This window comes from Podarcis cretensis (genome assembly GCF_951804945.1).
Source record: "Podarcis cretensis genome assembly, chromosome: 2".
Classification (NCBI taxonomy): domain Eukaryota; kingdom Metazoa; phylum Chordata; class Lepidosauria; order Squamata; family Lacertidae; genus Podarcis; species Podarcis cretensis.
The window spans coordinates 112,220,733-112,244,422 of NC_137171.1; the positions used below are offsets into that span (position 1 = coordinate 112,220,733).

Here is a 23,690-nt window from a genome sequence, read left to right on the forward strand (position 1 = left end):
ACCTGTGGCATCATGAAGCTCATAGGCTTGGTGCCTCCCACCACAAAGTCAGCCAACTGGTAGGCCTCTGCACATGGCTAGTGAGTCACCAGTTATTTATTTTATTAAAAAGTATTCACATGCCACCATCTCCTAAACTATCAAGGTGACGCACAATAATGTTTACTGTATAGGCCTGAATATAAGCCTCACTTTTTTTCCAAATTCTGACCGTGAAAAGTTAAAGTGCAGCTTATATTTGCGACCTTACAAAAATGGGCTTGGAGTGAGCATTTTCTCTTCCCCCCCCCCTTTAATTTTAAAGGTTACCCATCCCTTTCAGAGCATCTGAATTGCCCTCAAAACAGAAGTTGGAAGTTTTTGTTGCTGGCAGCATGGAAGTGACAGGAGATCTCTGTCCTATGTAGAAACAGAATGGGATATTTTGTTCATGTATCTCAGGCTAGTGCAGCAACCTCAAGCGAATAACCTGAAACCATTTTAATCTTGATTGTAAAACAAACCATTAAGGGGTTTAAGCCCTTGCACATTTCTGTATAACATAGGGTTGGTTCCAACACATCACGGGTAGATCCATTAATGTGCAAAACAAAATGCATTAAAATGAATTGTTCAACCAAACAAGATTTCCCTGTGCTAGAAGAAGCTTTATTCATTCAATGCAGGATAGTGGATTTTCAAGCTTGCCTGACCCAAATAAGTCAAACTAGCAGTTCGTAGTTCACGGACCAGGATTAGCAGATGTACTAAGGTTGCTATATTAATTATATGTTGAGGATGGCATAACTGACAGTTAAAGAAAACCAGGTCCAAATGTAAGGACTAGCCAGCAAAGTGGTTCGTCAGCAATATGCAGCTCTGAGTGGCTGCTTTCAGCATATATATATATTTCAGTTAATGCCATGTCACCAGCATGTAAATATGCCAACACTTGGTTGGTCAGATTAGGATCCTGGAAGAAAGAGGAACCAATATGTTTTGAAAGATATGTTCTGAAGTAGTGTTGCAGAACGCAAAGTTGTGAAGTCAGTCGAGCTGAGAATTTTATTTTATTTATTTTTAATATATATATATAAATCACCCACTCAAACATAAATGTCGGTATGGTCTACTATAATGTATACCATTCAACCCAATCAGATGGGCATCATACAACAACAACAACAGGATTTCATAGAAAGCATTACTAAAAATTCAAAATACTGGATTGGACTCTCACTATTAAAATCGAAGAAGAAATGGACTTGGATTACAGACTCCCAGTTTGATCAGAGTCTGTGAGTTGTTATTGTTTTTAATCAAAGCAAAAAAACCGCACAATTTTTAGAGCTAAGATTATCTTGGTGTGCAATTGAGGCATTGGTTTTTGCACTGGTTCCAATTACGTTGCCAGCATTCTCGTGTAGAGAAAGGGATATTAGAGATGTTGCCAAATTTCACATTTAATTTGCACTGAACATTTAAGCAAGTGATTCTCTTGCCTGTTTATGAACTAAAGTTTTAGTGGGCTAACAGAAAGTTTGTAAAAGATATTTTTCGCTTCTTCTATTGGCTGCCAAGAAGATTCCCTCAGTTGGCTCCTTAGAAATTGGAAAAAGGTCTGGGATGGCAAGTTTCCATTCCATGAAGACTTGGGCGTAGTTCTATTTTCATTTTTATTCACTGGCTGCCTCGCTCCCCACTCATGGTCTCAACTGAAGTGCCCCCCTTGCTCCACAGCACTGGTTCCTGGGGGGAAGGAAAGATCCTTAGGGCATGAATGGATCATTTCCCCCTATTTATAAGTGCTGCATGGAACCACAGTGGCAGGGAGTGGATGAGTAACTCTTCCCACTTCCCACTCACAATCTCAATCACTTCCTTCCCAGCATTGATAATACAAGGAATTCTGGAGGCTGTTGTGGAGAGACTTGCACAGAGCAGCTGGTGAGGTTTTTGAAAAAATGCAAAGTGAAAGTATAGTAGAAATTCCTCACGCTCCTTGTCATAACCAGAGACAACACCCTTTTCCATGGAATTCTTTAAAAAACCTCACCCTGTTTCTATTTTCAGGCCTTTCTTTCACTCTTAACAAACACAAATGGTCAAAAAGAGCTGGCCAAAAATATTGGCTTTTCCCTAGAGGAAAATCAAAGGAGAGAGAAGAAAGGGAGAACTGGAAGGTTATTGGCAGTTAATGCTGGTTGCCCCCCACCCCAGCATGCCATTTAATCCGGGGTGGGCAACTGACCAGTTTGGGGTTGTTTAGTGTAGTTGGGATGAGTCACAGTCTAACAAGGAATGTTGCACACCTATTGTCTCTGGGAACGTGCTGAGGTCCAAATATGGATAGGCAAGCCAACTCCTGCTCTCAAGTTCCTATATCTGCCCCTTCGCCCCCAATTCACTCTTCCTAGGTTTCAAATTGGTAGGTCATTTTGATTCAGAAGTGTAGCTTGGGGGGTGCCATGGCCCTGAGTGCAATTTTGAGAGGGGTGCAAACAGGCGCCCCACAGTGGATCCTTCACTGGAGCCTGGCTGGGCGGCAGAAGGAGCTGTGTGTTGGTTGCGGCGCTTGTGCCTTGTGCAGCTCTGTCCCCAGGTCACGCCTGACCCGGGGGAGGAGAGCAGGTGAGTGGGCTGCAGCCGAGGGAGCGGCACTGCTGCTGCCCACCCTCCTCACCTGTGGCACACCTTGTGCCCTGTAGCTCTGCTGACCTGGCGGCAGAGAGCAGCCATCCTCGGGCACGGCAAGGCACACCTGGCCACAGCAGCTCTGCCTCCGCAGCTGGGTCAGGCCTGAGCTGGTGGCAGAGAGCAGGAGGGGATGGGCAGCAGCTTCCCTGCCCCTCTCCACTGTGTCGCGTGGAGGGCGCCCTCCATGCCCTGACTCCTCGGGCAGCACGGGCATATGCTCTGCCACTGGTCCTTCCCAGGCCCCAAAGGAAAAGGGGGAGATGGTGCTGCTCCCACTATCAAGCTCAGCATGACTTTCTCCACTCTCTCCACTTTGATGCTACTCATCCATGTTTGGAGGATTCAAATGCACTGCAAACAGCTTATTGTATATTTTGGGAACATTCATGCTTTCTATTAAGAATATGAAAAAATGGTTGTAACAGACTTCAGTCCTGATATTCAGATGTACCCTTTTCTTCCACAGATTTAAATAACCAGGCTATGTTGAAGGGAACTCTTGTGCTGCAATAAAACAAAGAGTCATCTCTGAACCCTGCAATCGTGAACTTCAGTGGATTTGCCAGAAAGACCCTCTCCTACTCTGATATGTTAATTTGATAAATGCAATAACTATGTGGGTTTTTGTTATTTGCCAGGAACGCACAATAAAAATGTCATAGAGTGACTGAGAAGCTTACGTAAAGATATAATTCTGTTGTCATCAAAATACCTCTTTGTGAAATCCAGAGGCAGTACACCTAACATGGAATTCTAAGTCAATTTATTTTGGCTACTAAAAGATTGGTTTTAAGTCATGATTGAGGATCAGCTGTATAATCTGACACTGCAAAATAATAGTAAAAGGAAAAGGGACCCCTGACCGTTAGGTCCAGTTGCGGATGACTCTGGGGTTGCCCGAGGGAGCCAGCCTACAGCTTCCGGGTTATGTGGGCAGCATGACTAAGCTGCTTCTGGAGAACCAGAGCAGTGCATGGACACACCGTTTACCTTCCCGTCGGAGCGGTACCTATTTATCTACTTGCACTTTGATGTGCTTTTGAACTGCTAGGTTGGCAGGATCAGGGACTGAGCAATGGGAGCTCACCCCATCGCGGGGATTCTAACCGTTGATGTTCTGATTGACAAGCCCTAGGCTCTGTGGTTTAGACCACAGCACTACCCATGTAATAGTAATAATAGTAACAATGTCCCTGAACTTTTCCATCTCCATAATATCCTTTGTGAGATGGGGCAAGCAGAACTGGGCAGTATTCCAAGTGTGGCCACACCAAAGAGTTGAATAAAGGTGTTATGATATGGGAAATTTTATTTTCAGTTCCAGTCCTAATGACCCCCCCCCCAGCTGTTGCACACTGGGTCCACATTTGCACGGAACTGCCAACTGCAAGCCCAAGGTCTCATTCCTGGTGAGTCACCACCAGACCCCATCCATGTATATGTGAAAAAGAGATATTTCTATTTTGTCCCAACATGCATCGCTTATACACCACCTCACATAGAATTGCATTTGCCATTTTACGGCCTGTTTCATTCACCCAGGTTAGAAATGCCCTTCTGGAGTGCCCAGCAATCCCCTTTTTCTTCTCACTACCCTGCGAGACTGACGGATGCCAGCAACATCTCCCAACAACAACAGCAATCTTGAACAAGCAAGCCTGGCTATCTCAACCACTGCTCACCCCAAATTCTAAGTCATTTATGAACAAGTTTAAAAGCACAGGAAAAACTTTCTAAGTGTAAGAGCTGTTCATCAGTGGAACAGTCTTCCTCAGGAGGTGGTGGACTCTCCTACCTTGGAGGTTTCTAAGCAGAGGTTGGCTAGCCATTTGTCATGGGTGTTTTAGTTGAGATCCATGCATTGCAGGGGATTGGACAAGATGACCCTTGGGTCCCTTCCAATTCTATGATTCTATACTGATGCTTGAGGGATTTGTCTTCCACCAGCTCATATCCAGCAGAACATTGGGTAATAATACTAAAAGTGTGGCAGGAGCCCTACCCTATATACAGCATTCCAAAGAAGCAAAGTCATTGCAGTGGCAAACTCCTTTCTTGACCAAGACCTACATTTCAAGAGAGCCCCCGCATAGGCAGATGTAGGATGTGGCGCTGTAGTCTGAAACACTGAGCCTCTTAGGCTTGCCAACCAGAAGGTTGGCGGTTTGAATCCCCACAACGGAGTGAGCTCCCATAGCTCTGTCCCAGCAGTTTGAAAGCATGCCAGTGCAAGTACATAAATAGGTACCATTGTGGCAGGACAGAAAATGGTGTTTCTGTGCGCTCTGGTTTCCGTCACAGTGTCCCACTGCACCAGAAGAGGTTTAGTCCTGCTGCCCACATGACCCAGAAAGTTGTCTGCTCCCTCATTCTGAAGCAAGTTGAGTGCCACAACCCCATAGTTGTCTTTGACTGGACTTAACCGTCCAGGGGTCCTTTACCTTTAACTTCTACTCCTCCCCACTCATAGAATCATAGAGTTGTAGAGCTGGAAGGTATGCCAAGGATCATCTAGTCCAACCCCCTTCAATGCAGGAATATGCAGCTGTCGCATACAGGGATCGAACCTGCAACCTTGGCATTATGAGCACCACGCTCTAATCAACTGAGCTATCCAGCCTCATTCATGGAAGCCTCAGTCACATCTCTAGATGGTTTAGCTATAATCCATAATTGGAGCCGGCTTAAGTATCTCTCCAAAAGCCAAAGTCCATTCTAAAAGCTGAACAATACAAACTGAACAACTCACAAAAACGTTTTTTAAAACAAGAACCTGCCCTAACCACCTAATAAGGGTGCGAATGTGTGACTGGTATTGTGGTTGAAGAGAAGAGCTGCTCCGGAAAGAGATGTTTGGCCATCAGCTCAGGCTATAGCAGCAAACCTTCAGTGCTCCTTCGACAGCCCTGCAGCCTGAGAGGCTTCTCTGCAGCCTTTGCTTGCCAATGGAGGGGGAAGATGGTTATACTGCTTTGAACTTCCAGTCTAGGAGGGCTGCATCAGGAACTGCCGCTCTGGCTCAGAAACAAGGTACTCAGTTCAGACCCCTTTGTATCTTCCTGTTTTTGTCTGATTCCACTGTAATGTATCGGTTGACAGACGGACATGATGTTCCTTTTCCTTTAGATTTATCCTATTTGTGGAAAGTTCGTTTGTACCGTTATAAGCAGTATTTTTGTTTGAATAATGAGACGGAAATACAGAAGGGTACATGGCACCTATGGATGGGGAAGAATTTCTGTTTTGTTTGCATTTTCATGAGAAACTACCCAAATTGCACTATTTGAAAGAAAACAAAACTGTCTTTCAAAATTCGCACTTGTGTTTGAATTTTGCAATGCACTTCTTCAGCCACAAAATATGGACAAATATGCAGATACTGGTGTCTATAAAAGTGCAGACACTCATTTAAATAACATACAAAAATTCAGAGGAAATTGCTTGCAAAAATGTGTATACATGAAAACTGCATATAAAAATGTGGGAGAAATCTGAAGTAAATGCGGATGAATTTTCATTTAAAATAAATAAATGGTTGGAAGCAACCCACAAAGTTAAAGTTGACTTTTTAAATGATCAGTGCCACACAAGTGTGAAGGGTCTCTGAACAGGTAAAGAGAGAGGGAGCTGTCATTTGAAGTTCACATAAAAATGAAATCAAGATCTGGCTGCATGTTTGTTTTAACATGATGAGAGCAGAAATGTTTCAATATTCAATTTATTCCTTGTTAAGAAACCTGGAGTTATTTCTGATCATCAACAAGTGCATTTATGTACCGAGTTATACTTCTATGATTCTCAGCATAATTTCCTTCCATTTGGTATTTGTTATTTTGTATCCCCCCCCCAAAAAATAACAAAAAAGCAGAAACAGGACCAAGGATGTCATTTGTTCTTTTATAACAAGTTTGTTGTCTTGATTTCTTATTATTCCGGTGAGTTTTCTCATTTCTGCATAGTCCCTTAATTTCTGTAGCCAGTCTTTTCTCCTCTGGACTTCTTTTCAGTTGAGGGCAAATAACGTTCTTGTAGCTGTAGTTGCATACATAAATAAATTTCTGTACTGTTTAGGTAGTTCTAATCCTATAATTCCCAAAAGAAAAGCTTCTGGGTTTGTTTTTTACTAATGTGTTATTTTAAAGAATTTTAGAAAGCAATGGAAATGGTTCAGTGAATATTTACAAATAAATTGTAATCAGACATTAAGACATGGGCAGGATTATTTTAAATACCTGCAGCTGTTGTTTTTTTTTAAAAAAACATATATAAGATATATAGGAGCATAAAATAATAAGTGAAGATAATTTGGAGTATGCAGGAAATGATGAAAATAAATGTAAGGAACCGCAGAAAGAGGGGGAAGGTAGCCGAGGTTTGATATGTTAGAATTATTGTTGAACTATTGTAACGTATATAAATGAAAATTATAAATAAGATCATTTTTTTTAAAGGATGCCAAATTGAGAACAATGCAAATAAAATTAGATATGCTGCTTAGCTTGGAAAATAAGATGTTATAATATGCTCTTATTCAAATTCCAAGCATGCATGTAGCATGAAGCGTGCACATAGATGGGTCTTTGCTTGTTGCTTCTTCTGCAACATTTTACACTCCTTCCCCCAGCCTAGTGAATAAAAAACCCTTCTGTAGATGCTGCACTCAATGTCCTGGCCAAGGCACCGTCTAAAGGTGTGAGCATGTTCCCTGACCACCCGTTCCACCCACATCCTTTTCCTATGCACCTACTGAACCACGGAGGCGACTCATGGTGAAAACTACAACGCCTGCCTGTCTTTTTCTCTGCTAACTAAGTCAGAGCAAAGGAGGTTCCCCACTGTGCCTGCCCAACAAAGTTGGTGACTCATTTCTTTCACTGCAACCCAGGACACGTTTTCAAATGCAATGGCCAAAGGTTTTACTCCAGAACTTCTTTCCACCTCAGGTCCACTTCCTGGTTAAAGAGAATGCTTCGTATTTTAGCATCTGGCGCTCTTTTTGTCAGGTTAATGAGCAATATTGTTAGGCAACTAAATTGTGTGTCGAGACCCCGAGATCACCCCCTCGTTGATGAATAAGACACAAGGACACAGATATTAGGTTAATGTTATTGGGCAAACCTAGGCCACAACTTTACTGGTTACAGAATGTGAGCGGTATTGGCTTAGGCATTGGAATTCACCCAACTATATCTTCTCCTGCCCGTTATGCAGGGAGTCTGGTAAGGGTCAACCACCAGTAGGGGGAGCCCCATCAATGCAAACCAACTCGAGCTCCCCCTGGGTTCCCGACGGGGTTGTGGCATGGCCTTAGCCCAGCCCCGGACTTCGGACAAGATCTACACCCCCGGAATCCTTTAACGGAATACGCTTAAACTTCATAAGTTGTGATGATTGCTACAAGGTAGGATGAATGTTTACTTAAGAATCTGAAGATTTTAAAAATTCAAACTAATACAAAATATCAAACATAAAAGATGGCTTCCTCCCTCTCTTCTTCGCTGTATTTCTCTTCCCTGCTTTTGACAAAGCATGCTGCTGACAGCTCACAGTCACATCAGCAGTGGAGGAAATCTGCAGTAAAAACAGACACACCACAGACACCAGAAAGCTGCAATATATTTTCAATCATGCCAGATAGGAAGAGGAGCACAAAATCAATGACAGCGAGCTGAACGTAGTCAAGGGGTTATGACTGGAAATCCAGCTCCATTATTTTCAAATAATGGAGGCTTACAAACAAGACAGGAAAATTGGTTTCCAGGTGGAGAAATCGAAACTAGAAACAGAACTGTTAGAACCCAATACTAAGAATTTATCAAGAATGTATAACTTGCTGTTGAAGTGGAATACAATAGATGAGACAGTGAAGTCAGCTATGGTTAAATGGGCACAGGACATAGGTCATGACATTATGTTTGCTGACTGGGAACAGTTATGGACCACAGGTATTAAATTCACGGCATGTAATGCCTTACGAGAAAACATTATGAAAATGATTTACAGGTGGTACATGACCCCAGTCAAGCTTGCGAAGATTTATCATTTGCCCAATAACAAATGTTGGAAATGTAAAGAGACTGAAGGTACCTTTTTCCACCTTTGGTGGACCTGCCCAAAGATTAAGGCCTTCTGGGAAATGATTTATAATGAAATTAAGAAAGTGCTTAAGTGCACCTTTAACAAGAAACCAGAGGCATTTCTCTTGGGTATGGTCGGCCAGCTGGTGCCAAAGAAGGATAAGAATTTCTTTTTGTACGCTACTACGGCAGCAAGGATTCTCCTAGCAAAGTATTGGAAGACACAAGAGCTACCCACGCTGGAGGAATGGCAGGCGAAAGTGATCGATTTTATGGGACTGGCAGAAATGACCGGCAGAATCCGCGACCAAGAGAAAGAGACTGTGGAAGAAGATTGGAAGAAGTTTAAAATATATCTTAAGAGTTACTATAAAATTGAGGAGTGCTAAAATGCTGAGGGAGAGGAAGACGTAGAATTGCAGCGGTAAATTGTGTTAAGTTTAGGGTGAAATTGAAAAGGAGAATGAATTTATATTTAATTGGCTAAGAAGGGTTGCTGAACAATTGTTTAAAATAAAGGATGCAAAAAGGGGAAGGTATGGGGAAGTCCGGGAAAAGAGGCTTATGGAAATGAGGTAAAGAAAGTATGACTTTTTATGTTTGTTTTTATGTTGTTTTTGTGTTTGTTAAAAATTTGGAAACTAATAAAAAAAATTATTTAAAAAAAAATATGACTGGAAAACCAGAATAATGGCAAGATTTTCAGATCATCAGAAGATTGGTAACAAAGACCGCTCATGAGTTCTTGCATGTGGAGTGGGAGATCACATTTCCCCCAACCCCAGGCGACCCCCGAGCAGAATAATGACTCAAGACAATGTGTTATGGGATTAAAATTGGCCACAACTTTATTAAGTTTCAGATGTAGGGAGACCTTGGCTCAGGCATTGGGCATTCATCCTTCCCAGTCCCTAGCCAGCGATCTGGGAGACATCAGAGTTATCCAGAATGTGTGGGGATTGGGCTGGCTCTGGAGAACATATGTTCAAGCAGAGAGCCGTTTCGCTGCCATCACAGGGGAGAGCAATGACAGCGTCTCGGCATATGGCCAATGCCTCCCACCAAGACCCCTTTAATGGGGAACCCTGGGATCACTGCTGCAAGCCCCCCCCCCCCATTTAGGAAGATAGACTAAAGGATTCTGCCCAAGGCCTGAAACCGCCAAAGTTGTGACATTTTGCTACAGGAAAGGAAAATTCCTTTCTGGCCTTTCAACAGTGACCATGATGTAGCAGTGCCCGTGTACCTGTGAAGAAGAGGTTAACCTGCAAAAGAAGGCTTAACTGAGGGAGGGGCAGGGTGGGAGAAGCTCTGGAGCCAACTGATGCTTCGCAGGTAAGATTCACCTTCTGTTGTGTGGGCAGGACGGTCCCTCCCCCTACCTGGCCAATCCCCTGGCAACACCTCCCCACGTGGGATTGGACGATGGGCTGAGGTAGGCAGAGACCTCCAGGTATCCAGCCTGGGGAGGGCAAAGCCAGCCTGTACTACCGGGAGCCGCACTGGGATCCGGAGGGCTGTGCACAACCTCGCAAAATGCGCCCCCCATTTGATGTGGGGAACGGTCATTACTAAACGTATACCATTTGCCTGTTGCCTCCTGAAGGGATTTTTTCTGTCAAAAAACAAAACAAAAACAAATCATCCAGCCTTCTCCTTGTGATGTTTGTTAGCCTCCAATGAGTTGCAGGAGACTCTAGTCTAGGCACTGCTGACTCGCATCATTCAAGTTTTCCCTCTCCTCACAGATGCTTCTGGGCTTCCCTGTTGGTACCAGATCACCCTATGGGCAGGTGGCTTTGTGATCATCATCCTGGGGGTGGCTGTGATACTCTTGGGTGAGTATTATTTATTATTTCATTCATAAATTGCTTTCCATATGGCATCCTGAATGGTTTACCGTACAATAAAAGCACATACAGAAAAGCACACTTCCATCAGCACCAGCCTAGCCAGGAGGTTATGAACATTTGCTCTGGCCCAGTATGGCAGCCCTCAGAACAGCAGCAGAAGACGAGACTCCTGACTATCAACCTCAGAGTCTCCGAGATTCAGTAGAATCATCCAACAAGTTACCGAGCAGTGGGATAAAATCCCTCAAGGAATTTAAAATGGAGAAAATTAGAGCATATTATCGCATGTTAAAAATAAGACTACTTGTTATTATATAATCTTCTAATGTCCCAGTCGTTATCTCTCTTGGATTTGAAATGATTCCATATATGTGGTATTCTTGTTTTTAAATTGTGTGTGCTTCATCCACAAATATTGAAAGTACAGTTGTACCTTGGAAATCAAATGGAATCTGTTCCAGAAGTCCGTTTGACTTCCAAAATGTTCATGAACCAAAGCACAGCTTTCGATTGGCTGCAGGAAGATTCTGCAGCCAATCAGAAGCTACAGATGGCCCGTCGGACGTTTCGGTTCCAAAGAATGTTTACTAACCGGAACACTGCTGCTTTTGGGAGCCAAAACGTCCAAGGACCAAGGCATTTGGCATCCAAGGTACAACTGAGGTGTCATTTGGGATCTGAAGCAATCGATTGAAATGTAATTTGTTCCCTATCCTGAAATACTTTTAACCAAAGGTTTTTACTCTGTGGGCAATCCCAGAGATATGTATAAGTGTTCCATCATTCTCACAGCTTCTCCAACATTGTGGAGAGTTATTTTTGTCTATTTTCTTTAGCAACCAAGCAGATAACATAAATACTTTTATATTCATAAAGATGCTGCCATCATTCCCCTTACTATGTGATTTTCTGAAGAAGGCCAAGATGGATTCATACTTCTGTGAGAGGAATTGTGGCAGGTCTCTTTTGCAGCTTGCTCTCTGTATCAACTGTAGATTCCGGTGTATAAGATGACTTTTTAACCCCAGAAAAGAGGTTAAAAAGTCGGGGGTCGTCTTATACGCCGGGTATGGGTGGCGGGCGGCGGGCTCCGTGCCGGGAGAAAGACTGAGCTTATAAGACGAACCCCCAAACTGCAGCTGCCAATTGGGGGGGTCGTCTAATACGCCCAGTCACCTATTACGGTACAATACAATCTACCATAATTGCATCCATCTTCTTTTCCCATTCCTTGGCCTCCATTTTTTGATTATGTGCCTTAACATGATGCTTATTTATTTAAATAAATGTGTTGTTTGTTTGTTTGTTTGTTTGTTTGTTTGTTTGTTTGGTGAGGAGTAGTTTTGCAGTTGAAAACTGAGAAAGGAGAAACCAGAGTAAATGCTGGCAGATGCAATCTCTGTTTAGACAAGTTTCAGGCTTTCCTAAGACGCAGCCTCTGCAACCAATACCAGAGCAAGCCCTCAGGTAAAAAATTATATATTGTATGTGTTTTCCCCTCTCCAGGGAATACCAGGCCTATTTTATTATTATTATTATTATTATTATTTTACAAATATAGGTCACTGCAGAATCCCAATGGGCACAAGTTCACATTCACACCGCAAGTTCCCCCGTCATGAATAAGTTTTGCAGTAAGGAAGCAACAGGCAGAATAATGTTACAAATGGATGTATTGAAACATGTGGTTTGGTCCAAATATATACAGTCGTACCTCGGCTCCCACATGATCAAAACCTGGGAGTGTTCCAGTTTTTGAACATTTTTTCAGACGCTGAACATCCGATGGGGCAGCCAATCAGAAGCCTCGCTTTGGAAGCTGAATGTTTCATAAGTCAAACGGACTTCCAGAATGGATTCTGTTCGACTTCCGAGGTACGACTGTACTTCAATTGGCTATAGACTTTTAACTCATTTTCTGTGACTAGCTGCCCCTTTCCCTCTGCTACAAGCATTATTTTGCTACCCACCCACCCCAACTGATCAATCACCTTTTCAGTCAATAAATAAAGCAAAAGGATGAGTGAAATAACCCACCACTTTGGAGGGACTACTATAGTTTAGCTTATTGAGGTTGTGGCCACTGAAGTACTATTGGCGTCAGTAAGCCTAAAGCCACTGGGTTTCTGCAGTTGCAGAGTACATAATGTTTTTCTACATTGGAAATGGTGAGCCAGTCATAATCATTAAATTGTTTGTCTATCTTCCCTTCCACAGTTAATTCCACTTGCAAAGTGTGCCCTGTACAGTGGCAGCTCCACAGGGACAAATGCTACTGGCAATCGGAAGATACTAAAACCTGGAATGAGAGCCAACATGACTGTTCAACAAGGGATTCTCATCTGCTGGTCATCCAAGACAAACAGGAGATGGTCAGGAACAATGATATATTTCATGCAATCCATGAAGGAAGCCTGAGTCCAATTGCTTTTAATTCTAATTTAGTAACTCGACAATGGTATCATGCTTTGTGACTTGAGAAGCTTGTGGAGTGCAGGGCCTTATTTAGTGCTTCACCCCATTCCCACCCATGGCCAGTTCATCAGTGTCTATATAGGGCTTTGGGGAGATTGACTAGTGAGAACCAAAGCAGTAAGTTCCAAGCAAATTCATGTAGCTGTAGCCCAACTCCTCTTTTTATTTAGAAAGTCTTTTCAGGAGGGTGAGGTTGATAGTAGAGTTTATGTTAATCTTTGTTTTGATGCCATCAGTTTGAAAATCAGCAAATATCTTTTTCAAAAATGCATTTTCTCTGATACAGGACTTCATAAAAAACATTACAAAAAATGCAAAATTCTGGATCGGACTGTCACTATCATTAGCAGAGAATAAATGGATGTGGATTACAGGCTCCCAGCTTGATCAGAGTCTGTGAGTTCTTCTCATTGTTTTTAACCTAAGCAAAATATCATGCAGTTTTTAGAGCTCAGATTATTTGGGTGTGCAACTGAGGCACTGGTTTCTGCACCGGTTCCAATCAGCTTGCCAGCATTCTCATGCCGAGAGAGGGACTGGTATAAGAGACGCTGCCAAATTCCATTTATAGGTGGTACTTAACACCCACCAAACTAGCAAAGATGTACAAAATGGAAAATAAGAACTGTTGGAAATGCACTGTAAAAGAGGGAGACTTTTTTGTCACTCTTAACACATACATACAGTTAAGTTGTGGGTGAACATATCAGACGACACAGCGATTCTTCAAACAGCTCTTGTTTATTCAGAGGCCAGAACAGAACTGAACAGGATCAGTCAGCCTGCTTATATAGAGCTCCAGTACACATAATTGTAACAACTTTCTAAAACTATCCAATCACTGAATGTCACTTTCGATCCCTTATTTGCATAACTATCTACAGTATCCCCCTGCTGGCCCAGGGTGAGAACTTCAGTACATAACACCTACATTCAAAAAGAACTGGCCAGAAGTTCTTTCGGTCCTAGAGGAAAATCAGAGGAGAGAGAAGAAAGGGAGAACTGGAAGGTTATTAGCAGTTAATGACAGGTGCCCCCCCCCCATCTCATTTAATTTGGGGTGACCAACTGACCAGTTGGGCTTTGTAAAGTCTTAATGTGGTTGAGGTGAGTCACCGACTAATACAGAGTGTTGCACATCCATTGTTGCTGGGAATGTGCTGAGGTCCAAATACCAACAAGGAAGCCAGCTCTGCTCTCAAGCTCCTATATCTGCCCCATTACATCAATTCATCAACTCTCCCTAGGTGGCAAATTGGGCTGGTCATTTTAGTTCCTGGGATGTAAAGTATGCCCAGGTCCCTGGTGGATTCTCCACCACTGCTGCAACCCTCCTTCCCATGCCTCAAAGGAAAATATTTGGTCTTGGGGCAGTAAAAGGGTAAGATGGCTGGGTCCCATTATCAGTCACACATGACTTTTGCACCCTGTGGACTGCTCTGAGACCTGCGGGTATAGGGTGGTATATAAATTTAATAAATAATAATAATGACTTTTTCATGCTATCCAATTTGACACTATTCATGCATGTTTGAACGATTCAAATACACACAGACAGCTTGTTACACATTTTGGGAACACCCCTGATTTCTATTAAGAATGTGGGGAGGGGTGGATAGTTGTAACAGTCTTCAGTCCTGACCTCCGGTTCTACCCTTTCCTTCCACAGATTTCCAGAACCAAAGTATGCCAAAGGGAACTACTGTGGCAAGATAAAGTCTGAACTCGTCGCTGAAGCCTGCAGTATTGAACTTAGATGGATTTGCCAGAAAGACTCTCTTTTACTGTAATGTTTAAGCTTGATACAGATAATAATTATGTGGGGTTTTGTTATTTGCCAGGAGCACACAATTTTTAAAGATACCAAATACCGAGAATGTTGTGGAAGCCATTTCTCTATTTTCAGCAAAATACCTCAGGGTAAAATCCTGAAATTTTACCCAATTCATCAATTGCTTTCATCAAATTAGAAATACTAGATTTGAATCTTCGAAATAAGCAGGACACCCTCTGCAAATAAAACCAAAGAAAGAGCCCAGAACAAAGGCCAGATAATAATTATGTGAAATTTTGTTATTTGCCAGGAACACAAAAAATTGAAAGATATTGAATACCAAAAAGATTCTGTTTTCAGCAAAATACCTCTAGGTGAAATCCAAAGATAACAAGGGAATTCGAAGTAGATATATTTTGGCTACTGAAAGATTTGTTTGAAGTGAAAGTTGAGGATCAGCTGTAGAATTTGACAGCACAAAACAGCAAACCTGGCCAATAATTACAATACAAACAGCACAGCACCATCCCTTTCATTCAAAGCAGTCAGTTCCCCAAAACCTGTTGAAAGCAAATTTCTCATCCCTCTCCAGACTAACAAGCTTTCAAACTACTGAATTATTGGACTGCTTGGACAAAGTCATTGATTACTGGGTCTATAAAACCTCCCATTATATATTATTTCTTTTAATGAGATGTAGCCATGACGACTAGAGCGAAATGAGAGGCTCTTCTTCAAGTCCAACAGCGTCACTAATGGTGGTGGAGGACGCTAATACTAGTTTACTGAAATTTACTGGCTCAAGTACAAGTTCTGAAGCCGATCCAAAAGGACTTGGCAGAGCTTAAAAATGATGTGAAGCAGATGCAAGATAGAATGGTTCATTATGGAGATGGTTTGAATGGTCATGAGACCATCGTGCAAGCTAGGCCACTATGCAGTCCCTAGGTTGCGAAACTCCTTCCCCATACTGGCACTGTTTTATAGCTTCTGGTGAATGCTGAAGATGCACTCTTTACACTGAACATTTGAGATGAGGCTGTTAAAAGATGTTGTATGGAAAGATGCAGATATTGCCATTGGGCCTCATAGGACAGGTGATACTTTTCTCTTAGAACATCATACATGTAACATTCATATTCTTCATCTATCAAGATCAATACACATGCTTCCATCCAGTTTTTCCATCTTACCATCTTTTATTCCAATTTTTAGAGTAGGATATCCCCACAGAGTATGTTTTGCATGGGAAAATGGATCAAAATTGCTTTTATTAGCTACAACAACCCAGTTTTCTAACTGAATTATTTCAAGAGTCATCTGAAATTTCAAATATTTCTGAAATATTTTTGATTCTAATGCTGTCCCAGCAACCAAAAGTGCTATATATGTATATTCTAAGGTTGCCCATGTCAGGAAGTTAAGACCATCAGGAGGTCTCCAATATTTCCAAATCCACCTTCTTTCATTTGTAATTGTATTTTCTGCATAGATATCCTCAGTGCTTTTGAGCTCCAAAGACATTTCCTAAACAGGGACTTTATCTTTTGAAAATATGACCCAGGTATAAAAGCTGGAAGTCCTCTCAGGACATAAAGAAATCTGGGAGTAATGTTCATTTTGAGAGCATGCACCTTTTCCCCAAGAGTAAGGTTTAATGGTTCCCACCTGTCAATATTTAGTGAAGACTCTTTTATTATTTCATTTATGTTTACTGTTACTGAGTTATATCTCTTGGTATTAACATACCTAGGTATTGAATAGATTTGGTACAATTCCGGAATTGGTATTGTTTAAATGATGAGTAATTAGAATTTCACCTATTGGCATCCATTCCAATTTGGACCAATTAATTAATTGAGTATCCTGATATTTTACCCAAATCATCCATTGCTTTCGTGAAATTAGGAATACTAGAATGAGGCTTTGAAATAAGCATATTCAACTCCTTCATGAATCTCACAATGCTATCTAATGCCAGGAGTTCTAAACACATATTAAAGAGCAAAGGTGGAAGTGGACACCCTTGTCTGGTTCCTCCTGGCCCTCTGTTGATCCTTAATGGCCCTAGCTTCAACAGGTCGTTTCCCAAAGGCTAACTCAGGAATTCCTCTGCAGTTTATATTTCCCCCTTCACATCCCAAATATTGGGGTACACTACTTAAACCATTTCCCAACTTCGCTAGAGTCTAGCCCTGAGAATTCTGTATCGGTCAGAGAAAATAAGAGACTACAGCAAAGCAATGAAAAAGAAAACCAGCAGCCAATAGGCCTGATCTTTATTTGTTGCAACAAAGGTTCCAACCTTTAAGGCAAGCAAAAAAGAAAGAGCCCTGAACAAAGGTCACATGAGTTTTTTAAAGTTCTCAAATTTTCTCATAACACATTTCACACAGTGTCATCAAAACATCGCACACACCATAGGAGTGGTGTCTTTTTTTTAATGTTTATCTTTTATTTTATTTTATTAATGAGTTTCAATTTTATACATGTCAATAATTTTACAATCATTTGAACATTTCAGAACTTGACTTCCTTCCCCCTCCTTCTGCGGTTCCTTAAATTTATTTTTAATATTTTCGTCATCCCCAAATTAACTTAATTTACACATTTATCCATCTACTTTTAATATATACTCTTATAAAACTGCAAGTTATTACAACAATCCTGCCAATGTTCTTATCTGTTTACAGTTTGTTTGTAAATATTCAATGAACCATTTCCATTCTTTTATTAAAAAAAAGTTTGTTATCTTGATTTCTTATTCTTCTGGTAAGTTTTGCCATTTCTGCATACATTGGTACCTCAGGTTACGTACGCTTCAGGTTACATACGCTTCAGGTTACAGACTCCGCTAACCCAGAAATAGTACCTAGGGTTAAGAACTTTGCTTCAGGGTGAGAACAGAAATTGTGCTCCGGCGGTGTGGCAGCAGCAGGAGACCCCATTAGCTAAAGTGGTGCTTCAGGTTAAGAACAGTTTCAGGTTAAGAATGGACCTCCAGAACAAATTAAGTACTTAACCCGAGGTACCACTGTATTCCGTAAGTTTTTGTATCCATCCTTCTTTTGCTGGCATTTCTTCTTCTTTCCATTTTGGGGCAAGTAACATTCTCGCCGCTGTAGTCGCATACATGAATAAGTTTCTATACAGATTTGGTAGTTCTGTTCCTATAATTGACAAAAGGAAAGCTTCTGGGTTTTTTTTTTCCACCAACGTACCACAGGAGTGAAGTCAGAGAGAAATCTGAGATCCAGACATGCCCTTCTCAATCATACATATCCCTTTGTCGTGAAAATACGACTTAGCACCTTTATTTGTTCAGGCCAGGTTGCATTCCATTCTGGAGATGGGTTTTTCACACCTTCCTCACCCTACCTGCCCTCCTTATCTTGACTGGTAATATCTGGTCTGACATCTGGGAGGTGTATCTGGTGTGTATGGTGGCACATAATAAATAATAATAATAATAATAATAATAATAATAACCCTTTATTGTCACTACACCACCAGTGTGCAGTGAAATTAAACAAGCCCCCCTCCCCACATACACTCAGTCTTGTTCGAACTCTTTGTGCTTGTCAGAAGTCATTTGCACCACATCTGAAGGATAATGGCGGACTGAGGACTGCCCGCATCATGGTTCCTGTCCCCCCTCCCCCTCCCTGAGAAGAGTAAACAACCATTGAAATGAGGAAGATAAGTGAAACGGCTGATTTTTAGTGGTTATCTGAAGTTTCCCCATAGGATAGCATTATGGCACTACTGGGTGATATTGTTAATTGAAGAATTCCCTTTAAGGCACCAGCGGAACCTCCCGGGGAAAGCATTCTACAAATGGGGAGCCACTGCCTGCCAATGTCTTCTAAAAGTCAGTTATTTATTGCCTTGACTTCTGATGGGAGGGCAGGCACCACTACTGAAGAAGGCCTTTTGTGCAGGGAGGGAACTGCCAGAAGGCCCTTGGAGCTGGACCTCCACCCCCTAAACAATGGGGGCAGAGACGCTTCTTCAAGTATACTGGACTGAGGCCGTTTAGGGCTTTAAAGGTCAGCACCAACACTTTGAATTGTGCTCGAAAACACACTGGGAGCCAATGTGGGTCTTTCAGGACTAGTGTTATATGGTGTCAGTGGCCACTCCCAGTCACCACCCTAGCTGCCGCCTTCTGGATTAATTGCAGTTTCTGGGTCACCTTCAAAGGTAGCCCCACATAGAGCGCATTGCAGTAGTCCAAGCGGGAGATATTACAGGGGTCAGCAAACTTTTTCAGCAGGGGTCCAGTCCACTGTCCCTTAGACCTTGTGGGGGGCCGGACTATGTGATAAGATCTGTTGGCTAATTACTTTATAGCCCCAATTAGCCTCAGTTTACAGCGGTCCGGCACACTTCCCAGGTGAGCCAAGCTGCGCAGACCTGCTTCTCTCCGGTTTCGCCTTGCAGAGTAAAAACACAGCGGAACAAAAACCGTTGCAGTCTGTTTCAGATCCAAACACACCAAGCACCTGTGTGTCCAAATTTATCAGTTCTTTATTGCAGCAAATATTTACAGCTCAGCATTTCTCAGATTCTCCTGGACTGCTAGCATTCATGGCGTCCGTCTCCTTCAGAGACCAAGAGAGAACAACAAGTAGAACTCCTCCCTCCTTCCACACGTCAGAATGGGAGGCACAACTCAGAACAAATTAACCCAGTAAGTTCTGAATCCCAACAATTTTGGGGGTGGGGGGCGGGAAATGAACGGATTCCCATGCCCCACAAATAACCCAGAGATGCATTTTAAATAAAAGGACACATTCTACTCCTGTAAAGACATGCTGATTCCCAGACCGTCTGCTGTCACATTAAGAGAAGGCAACCATCCATCCAGCCGTCTAACGGTGCCTCCATCTTATCTGGATTAAGCTTCAGTTTATTGGTTCTCACCCAGTCCATTACAGAAGCAGGGCCAGACCAGCACTTCCACTGCCACATCTGCAGATACAAAAGAGAAGAGGAGCTGTATCACATCACAGAGGGACATGTTTCCTGTGTCTCTCTCCCAACATTGCCCAGGAAAATGCAAATCTGCACCAAACCCAAAATCTGGACCACCCAACGAAATCAAGTAAGGTTTTTCCTCCATCAACACCTACAGATTCAATAGCCAGGGTGGACAGCCTAATCACTCTCTTTGGTTGTGGAGACTACAGGGGGCCAGCACATTATGCATACCTCATTGAGTGTGATCTGCATGACTTAGAAGCCTGTGCTGTTTCTCATTTACCAACAGGTTTACTGCAGATCCAGAGTTCTTCGTTTCCACTGGTGCCGCTAGCAACACCCAGATGGTTTAAGTAAGCACCTGTTCCTCCTCCCCGGATTTCAAACCTAAAAAGCAACAGAATGTAGAAATAGTATCCCTAAGAACAAGTATAAGACCATGCAACTGAAAAGAGACCCCCCAATGTATGTACCTGAAAAGAGACACCTCCCCCCCAATGTATGTACAGGAAGCCCTGGAAGCTAATTTTCACCTGAAGTAAACTGCAGAAGGCAGCTTCATTTATATTAATTTAATACATTTACATTTTAGACTATGTGATCTTGGCTCAGGGCCTCAGCAAATGGTATAAAAACCCCTGACCAGAAGAGTGGAAATATCAACACACACTCAGGCTGGGTGACTCAATGGCACCCCTATGAAGGCTTCACCTGGGGCAAAATCCTGGCTAGCCGCCCCCTGCCCCCAGGCTCCGACCACTGTAGCTATGTCTCTGTTCTCCCTCCTGAATAAATTCAAAAGTGTGTGTGTGTGTGTGTGTGTGTGTGTGTGTGTAGAGAGAGATTTTTTCAAAAGCAAAATATTCTGCATAGCCATTTAAATGGCTGGTTCTGCCAAATTTCTAGTTTCTGGACTTTTGACATTTATTTCTTGACACACAATGGGGGGGGGGAGAGAGATCTCACCCGTTATTGAAAATGGTGCCATCGATCCATTTCCAAGGTTCCTGGTCATCCATCCTTTGGAGACCAATCCAGTGGTCAGCAGGACCTTTGTGTCGTCTCAAGAAACTCTTAATAAAGAAAAGAAGTGTGAATACATTTCCAACCCTCATCCAAGTGGAGAATCAACTCCATTTGGGGCTGCAGACTGTGCAGACTCTGCTCTGCATCTTTCCACTCACCATCTCTTCTTGGGAGTCAATCACAACCAAAGAGGCATCGAAAGAGGCACAGTAATTCTGGCTATAAGTCCAGTTTCCTTCACTGTCTGAAAAATAGTAGCATTTCCTTTGGTAGCCAATCCAGCCGTCTGGACAGCATTCAGCTGAAGTGGAAGAAGGTAGGGCAGGTGGCAATACTGTGCTTCTCCCTAGAAAGGTATCAGAAAGTGAGGCAGATCACTATCCATGGCTCATAAACAGTCCTACCCAAAATAAAGGTCAGGCAATGTACTCCACTCATCAACATTATATCTATGTGCTGCCTTTCCACAAAAGGAATCATGCTCAAAGCAGCTTGCAACAAAGAAAATGGGAACACATCTCAAGCATCATCAGAACCATCACATAAAAATACAGTATAACAATGTAATTGCAAATGCACCACACAAAAACTGTGTGCAGGAGGTCTCCGGTCGACCCCCATCATCTCCAGGCAGGGCTGGATAAGGGTGGGGAAATGAGGGTAGGAGGGAGGGCAGACAGCCCAGTGCCCATCTCTGTCCAAAACCTCAGGAGCTTGCAGAACATGGAGCAGCTTCTCTTGTGGCTCAACCATAGATAGTCGACCTCAATTGACTATCCATGAAATACACAGCCAAGGTCTAGCTGACTCTCCCTGAGACAGGCCTTTGATTAGAATTGTATCATACAATGTAAATCACTTGAAATTGTGTGTGTATTGTGTGTGCATATTGGTCTATTATTACAGTACATGAAGTCTACCTTGCCTGAATGTGGGCCCCCATCTGCAACTGCTTCCAGGCTACCTCAGCTGAACACCAATAAAGCTATTCTAGCTGCTGAGGAGAGGGGATCTGTGAGAGCAGGTGGCCTGTTGATAATGCCCCTTCCGATCTTCAGGAGGAGGGGGGGTTGTGGGATCACGATATATTTAATCTGGCAATTTTAAATCATTTGGTTGATTTTGATAATAGTGCTTAAGGGCTTTTGGGAGCTTTGCTTTGCTTATAGGTTTGTTGCATAAGTCAACTTATCATTTTTCACTGCTGTATTGCTGGGTTACAATGTATAATTCTACCTCTAGCTTGCTGCATAGCTGCTGACATTATCAAAGGTGCTCTTCTGTTTATTATAGACTCAGTATTCCTCTAAATACATTGCTTGAGGTGTGGGCTGGTATTTTGGTCTGCTATCCAGTGCAGATAATAATGAGCTACGGTGATATTGTTTGCAGCTAAATACAATTTGTTGGAGATTAGTTAGGCATCTTTGATTCCTTTAAACTCACCAGTGCAGACAATACTGAACTACTGTGATATTGCTCGCAGCTCACGCATATAATCCAAGCTAGTTGGCGTTGATTTTACTGAACCAGGCTAATTAAGGGTATCAAACTATGTCTGCTCAAAATGCCGCTATATCTGGGGTGGCACAAGGGAACCAGGAGGGGTCCCAGGCTTTGTAATGCCTGCTGTATCTGGGGGGGGGGGGGCATAAGGGAACCAAGAGGGGCCTCAGGCCTTCGTAGTGCCTAGTAACCCACATACTTTGGCACAGTTTTTCAATGCTTTTTAGACATTTTATAGGCAATATAGGCCCGCAGGCCAGGTGGCAGCGGCACCTCTTGCGCTCACCCAAGAATGCATCCCGGATACGCCACCTAACGTTGTGGACCGCCCTGGCACCTCTGCGGCCACCGCAGCAGTGCTGAGAGCAGCCAATGATTCAACAGTGGGTCCTGTGTCCAAGATGGGTTAGGGTAGCCTCCTGTGCCCTGCAACCCACAGGCCTAGTCAGTGTTTCCTCTGCTTTGGAAACCTTTTACCAACAATTCAGGCCCATGGTCACTACAGCCTCTTCCGAAATAGTGAGGAGCTCCTTTGCACTTTGGCCTCCTTATTTAGGGTTCCACATTCGGGTAGCAATCCATTTATGCATCCTCACACATAATTACAGTCTACGTGTCCCTGGGTTTCCAATGACAGATCCTCGGGAGGTAGGGCTCATGCTTACAATTATAACCTTTCTGCCTCTCAGTATACCCCAGACTTTCCCAGTATTCCACAGGGAATACTGTGGAAGGGAGAAAGAAGTCTAAGTAAGAAGAAGCATTCGGCCAAGAAGAGCAAAAGAAGTAAGCCTTCTGATGCCGAGGACGATTCAGAAAAGCTTCCTGCTGCCCACCACCTGCTGCGTTCCGAGCGACCAGAATTACTGGATGGAGCATATGGGTCCCTATGTGGGAAAAGGAAAGTCGGAAAATTTGAAGCCAAGCGAGTCCCTCACCATGAGGTTTGCTGGGAGTACAACACGGGTGTGTGCCAAGGGCCAAATTGTAAGTATGTGCATGAATGTGAGAAGTGCCTAGGTAACCACCCAGCGTCTTCGTGTTTTAAAGGTAAACAGCCTTTTCCGGGCAGCAGGGGGCATTTCCATCAGGGGTCTTGAAAAGCTCACAGACCCGCCAAAAAGAACAGCCAGAAACTGGTATTAATTTGGCCCTTGACTGGGATGTTCTCTTCTGTTGAGCCCTCACCTCTTAGAACCCTTCTCGATAGATACCCTAAAAATAGAGGCAGCAAAGAGTTTCTCTTATGGCCTCAGGATCCTCATTTCATTACCCCCTAACTCGGGGAACCCCCCCCCCAAACCAAAGAATCAGTTCGGG

At 42.9% G+C, this 23,690-nt stretch overlaps 3 protein-coding genes across 4 annotated transcripts in view; 1 reads left to right on the plus strand and 2 right to left on the minus strand.

Annotated features, from left to right (window-relative positions):
• The window catches only part of LOC307208983 (killer cell lectin-like receptor subfamily F member 1), a gene marked incomplete at its 5' end in the record, with an annotated part of 61,456 nt that extends 44,162 nt beyond the window's left edge, over nucleotides 1-17,294 (plus strand). The window contains 5 exons of one of the 2 annotated variants that reach the window (XM_079964051.1): nucleotides 5,115-5,706; nucleotides 10,502-10,591; nucleotides 12,824-12,978; nucleotides 13,368-13,477; nucleotides 14,751-17,294. In XM_079964051.1, the coding sequence (XP_079820177.1) occupies nucleotides 5,622-5,706; nucleotides 10,502-10,591; nucleotides 12,824-12,978; nucleotides 13,368-13,477; nucleotides 14,751-14,871 (561 nt within the window). In that variant the 3' untranslated portion in view covers nucleotides 14,872-17,294. Of the gene's footprint in view, nucleotides 1-3,142; nucleotides 5,707-10,501; nucleotides 10,592-12,823; nucleotides 12,979-13,367; nucleotides 13,478-14,750 lie in introns of those variants that run through there. The other variant, XM_079964050.1, reaches the window with a different exon arrangement.
• Nucleotides 1-23,690, minus strand: part of LOC307209007 (C-type lectin domain family 2 member E-like) — a 52,674-nt gene that overhangs the window by 6,811 nt on the left and 22,173 nt on the right.
• Nucleotides 19,553-23,690, minus strand: part of LOC307208849 (C-type lectin domain family 2 member D-like) — a 54,251-nt gene continuing 50,113 nt past the window's right edge. Inside the window, exons 7-10 of the mRNA XM_079963850.1 lie at nucleotides 21,023-21,210; nucleotides 20,805-20,911; nucleotides 20,122-20,225; nucleotides 19,553-19,829 (exon numbers count right to left, since the gene is read on the minus strand). Of these exons, the coding sequence (XP_079819976.1) occupies nucleotides 19,768-19,829; nucleotides 20,122-20,225; nucleotides 20,805-20,911; nucleotides 21,023-21,210 (461 nt within the window). The 3' untranslated portion in view covers nucleotides 19,553-19,767. The remainder of the gene's footprint in view (nucleotides 19,830-20,121; nucleotides 20,226-20,804; nucleotides 20,912-21,022; nucleotides 21,211-23,690) is intronic.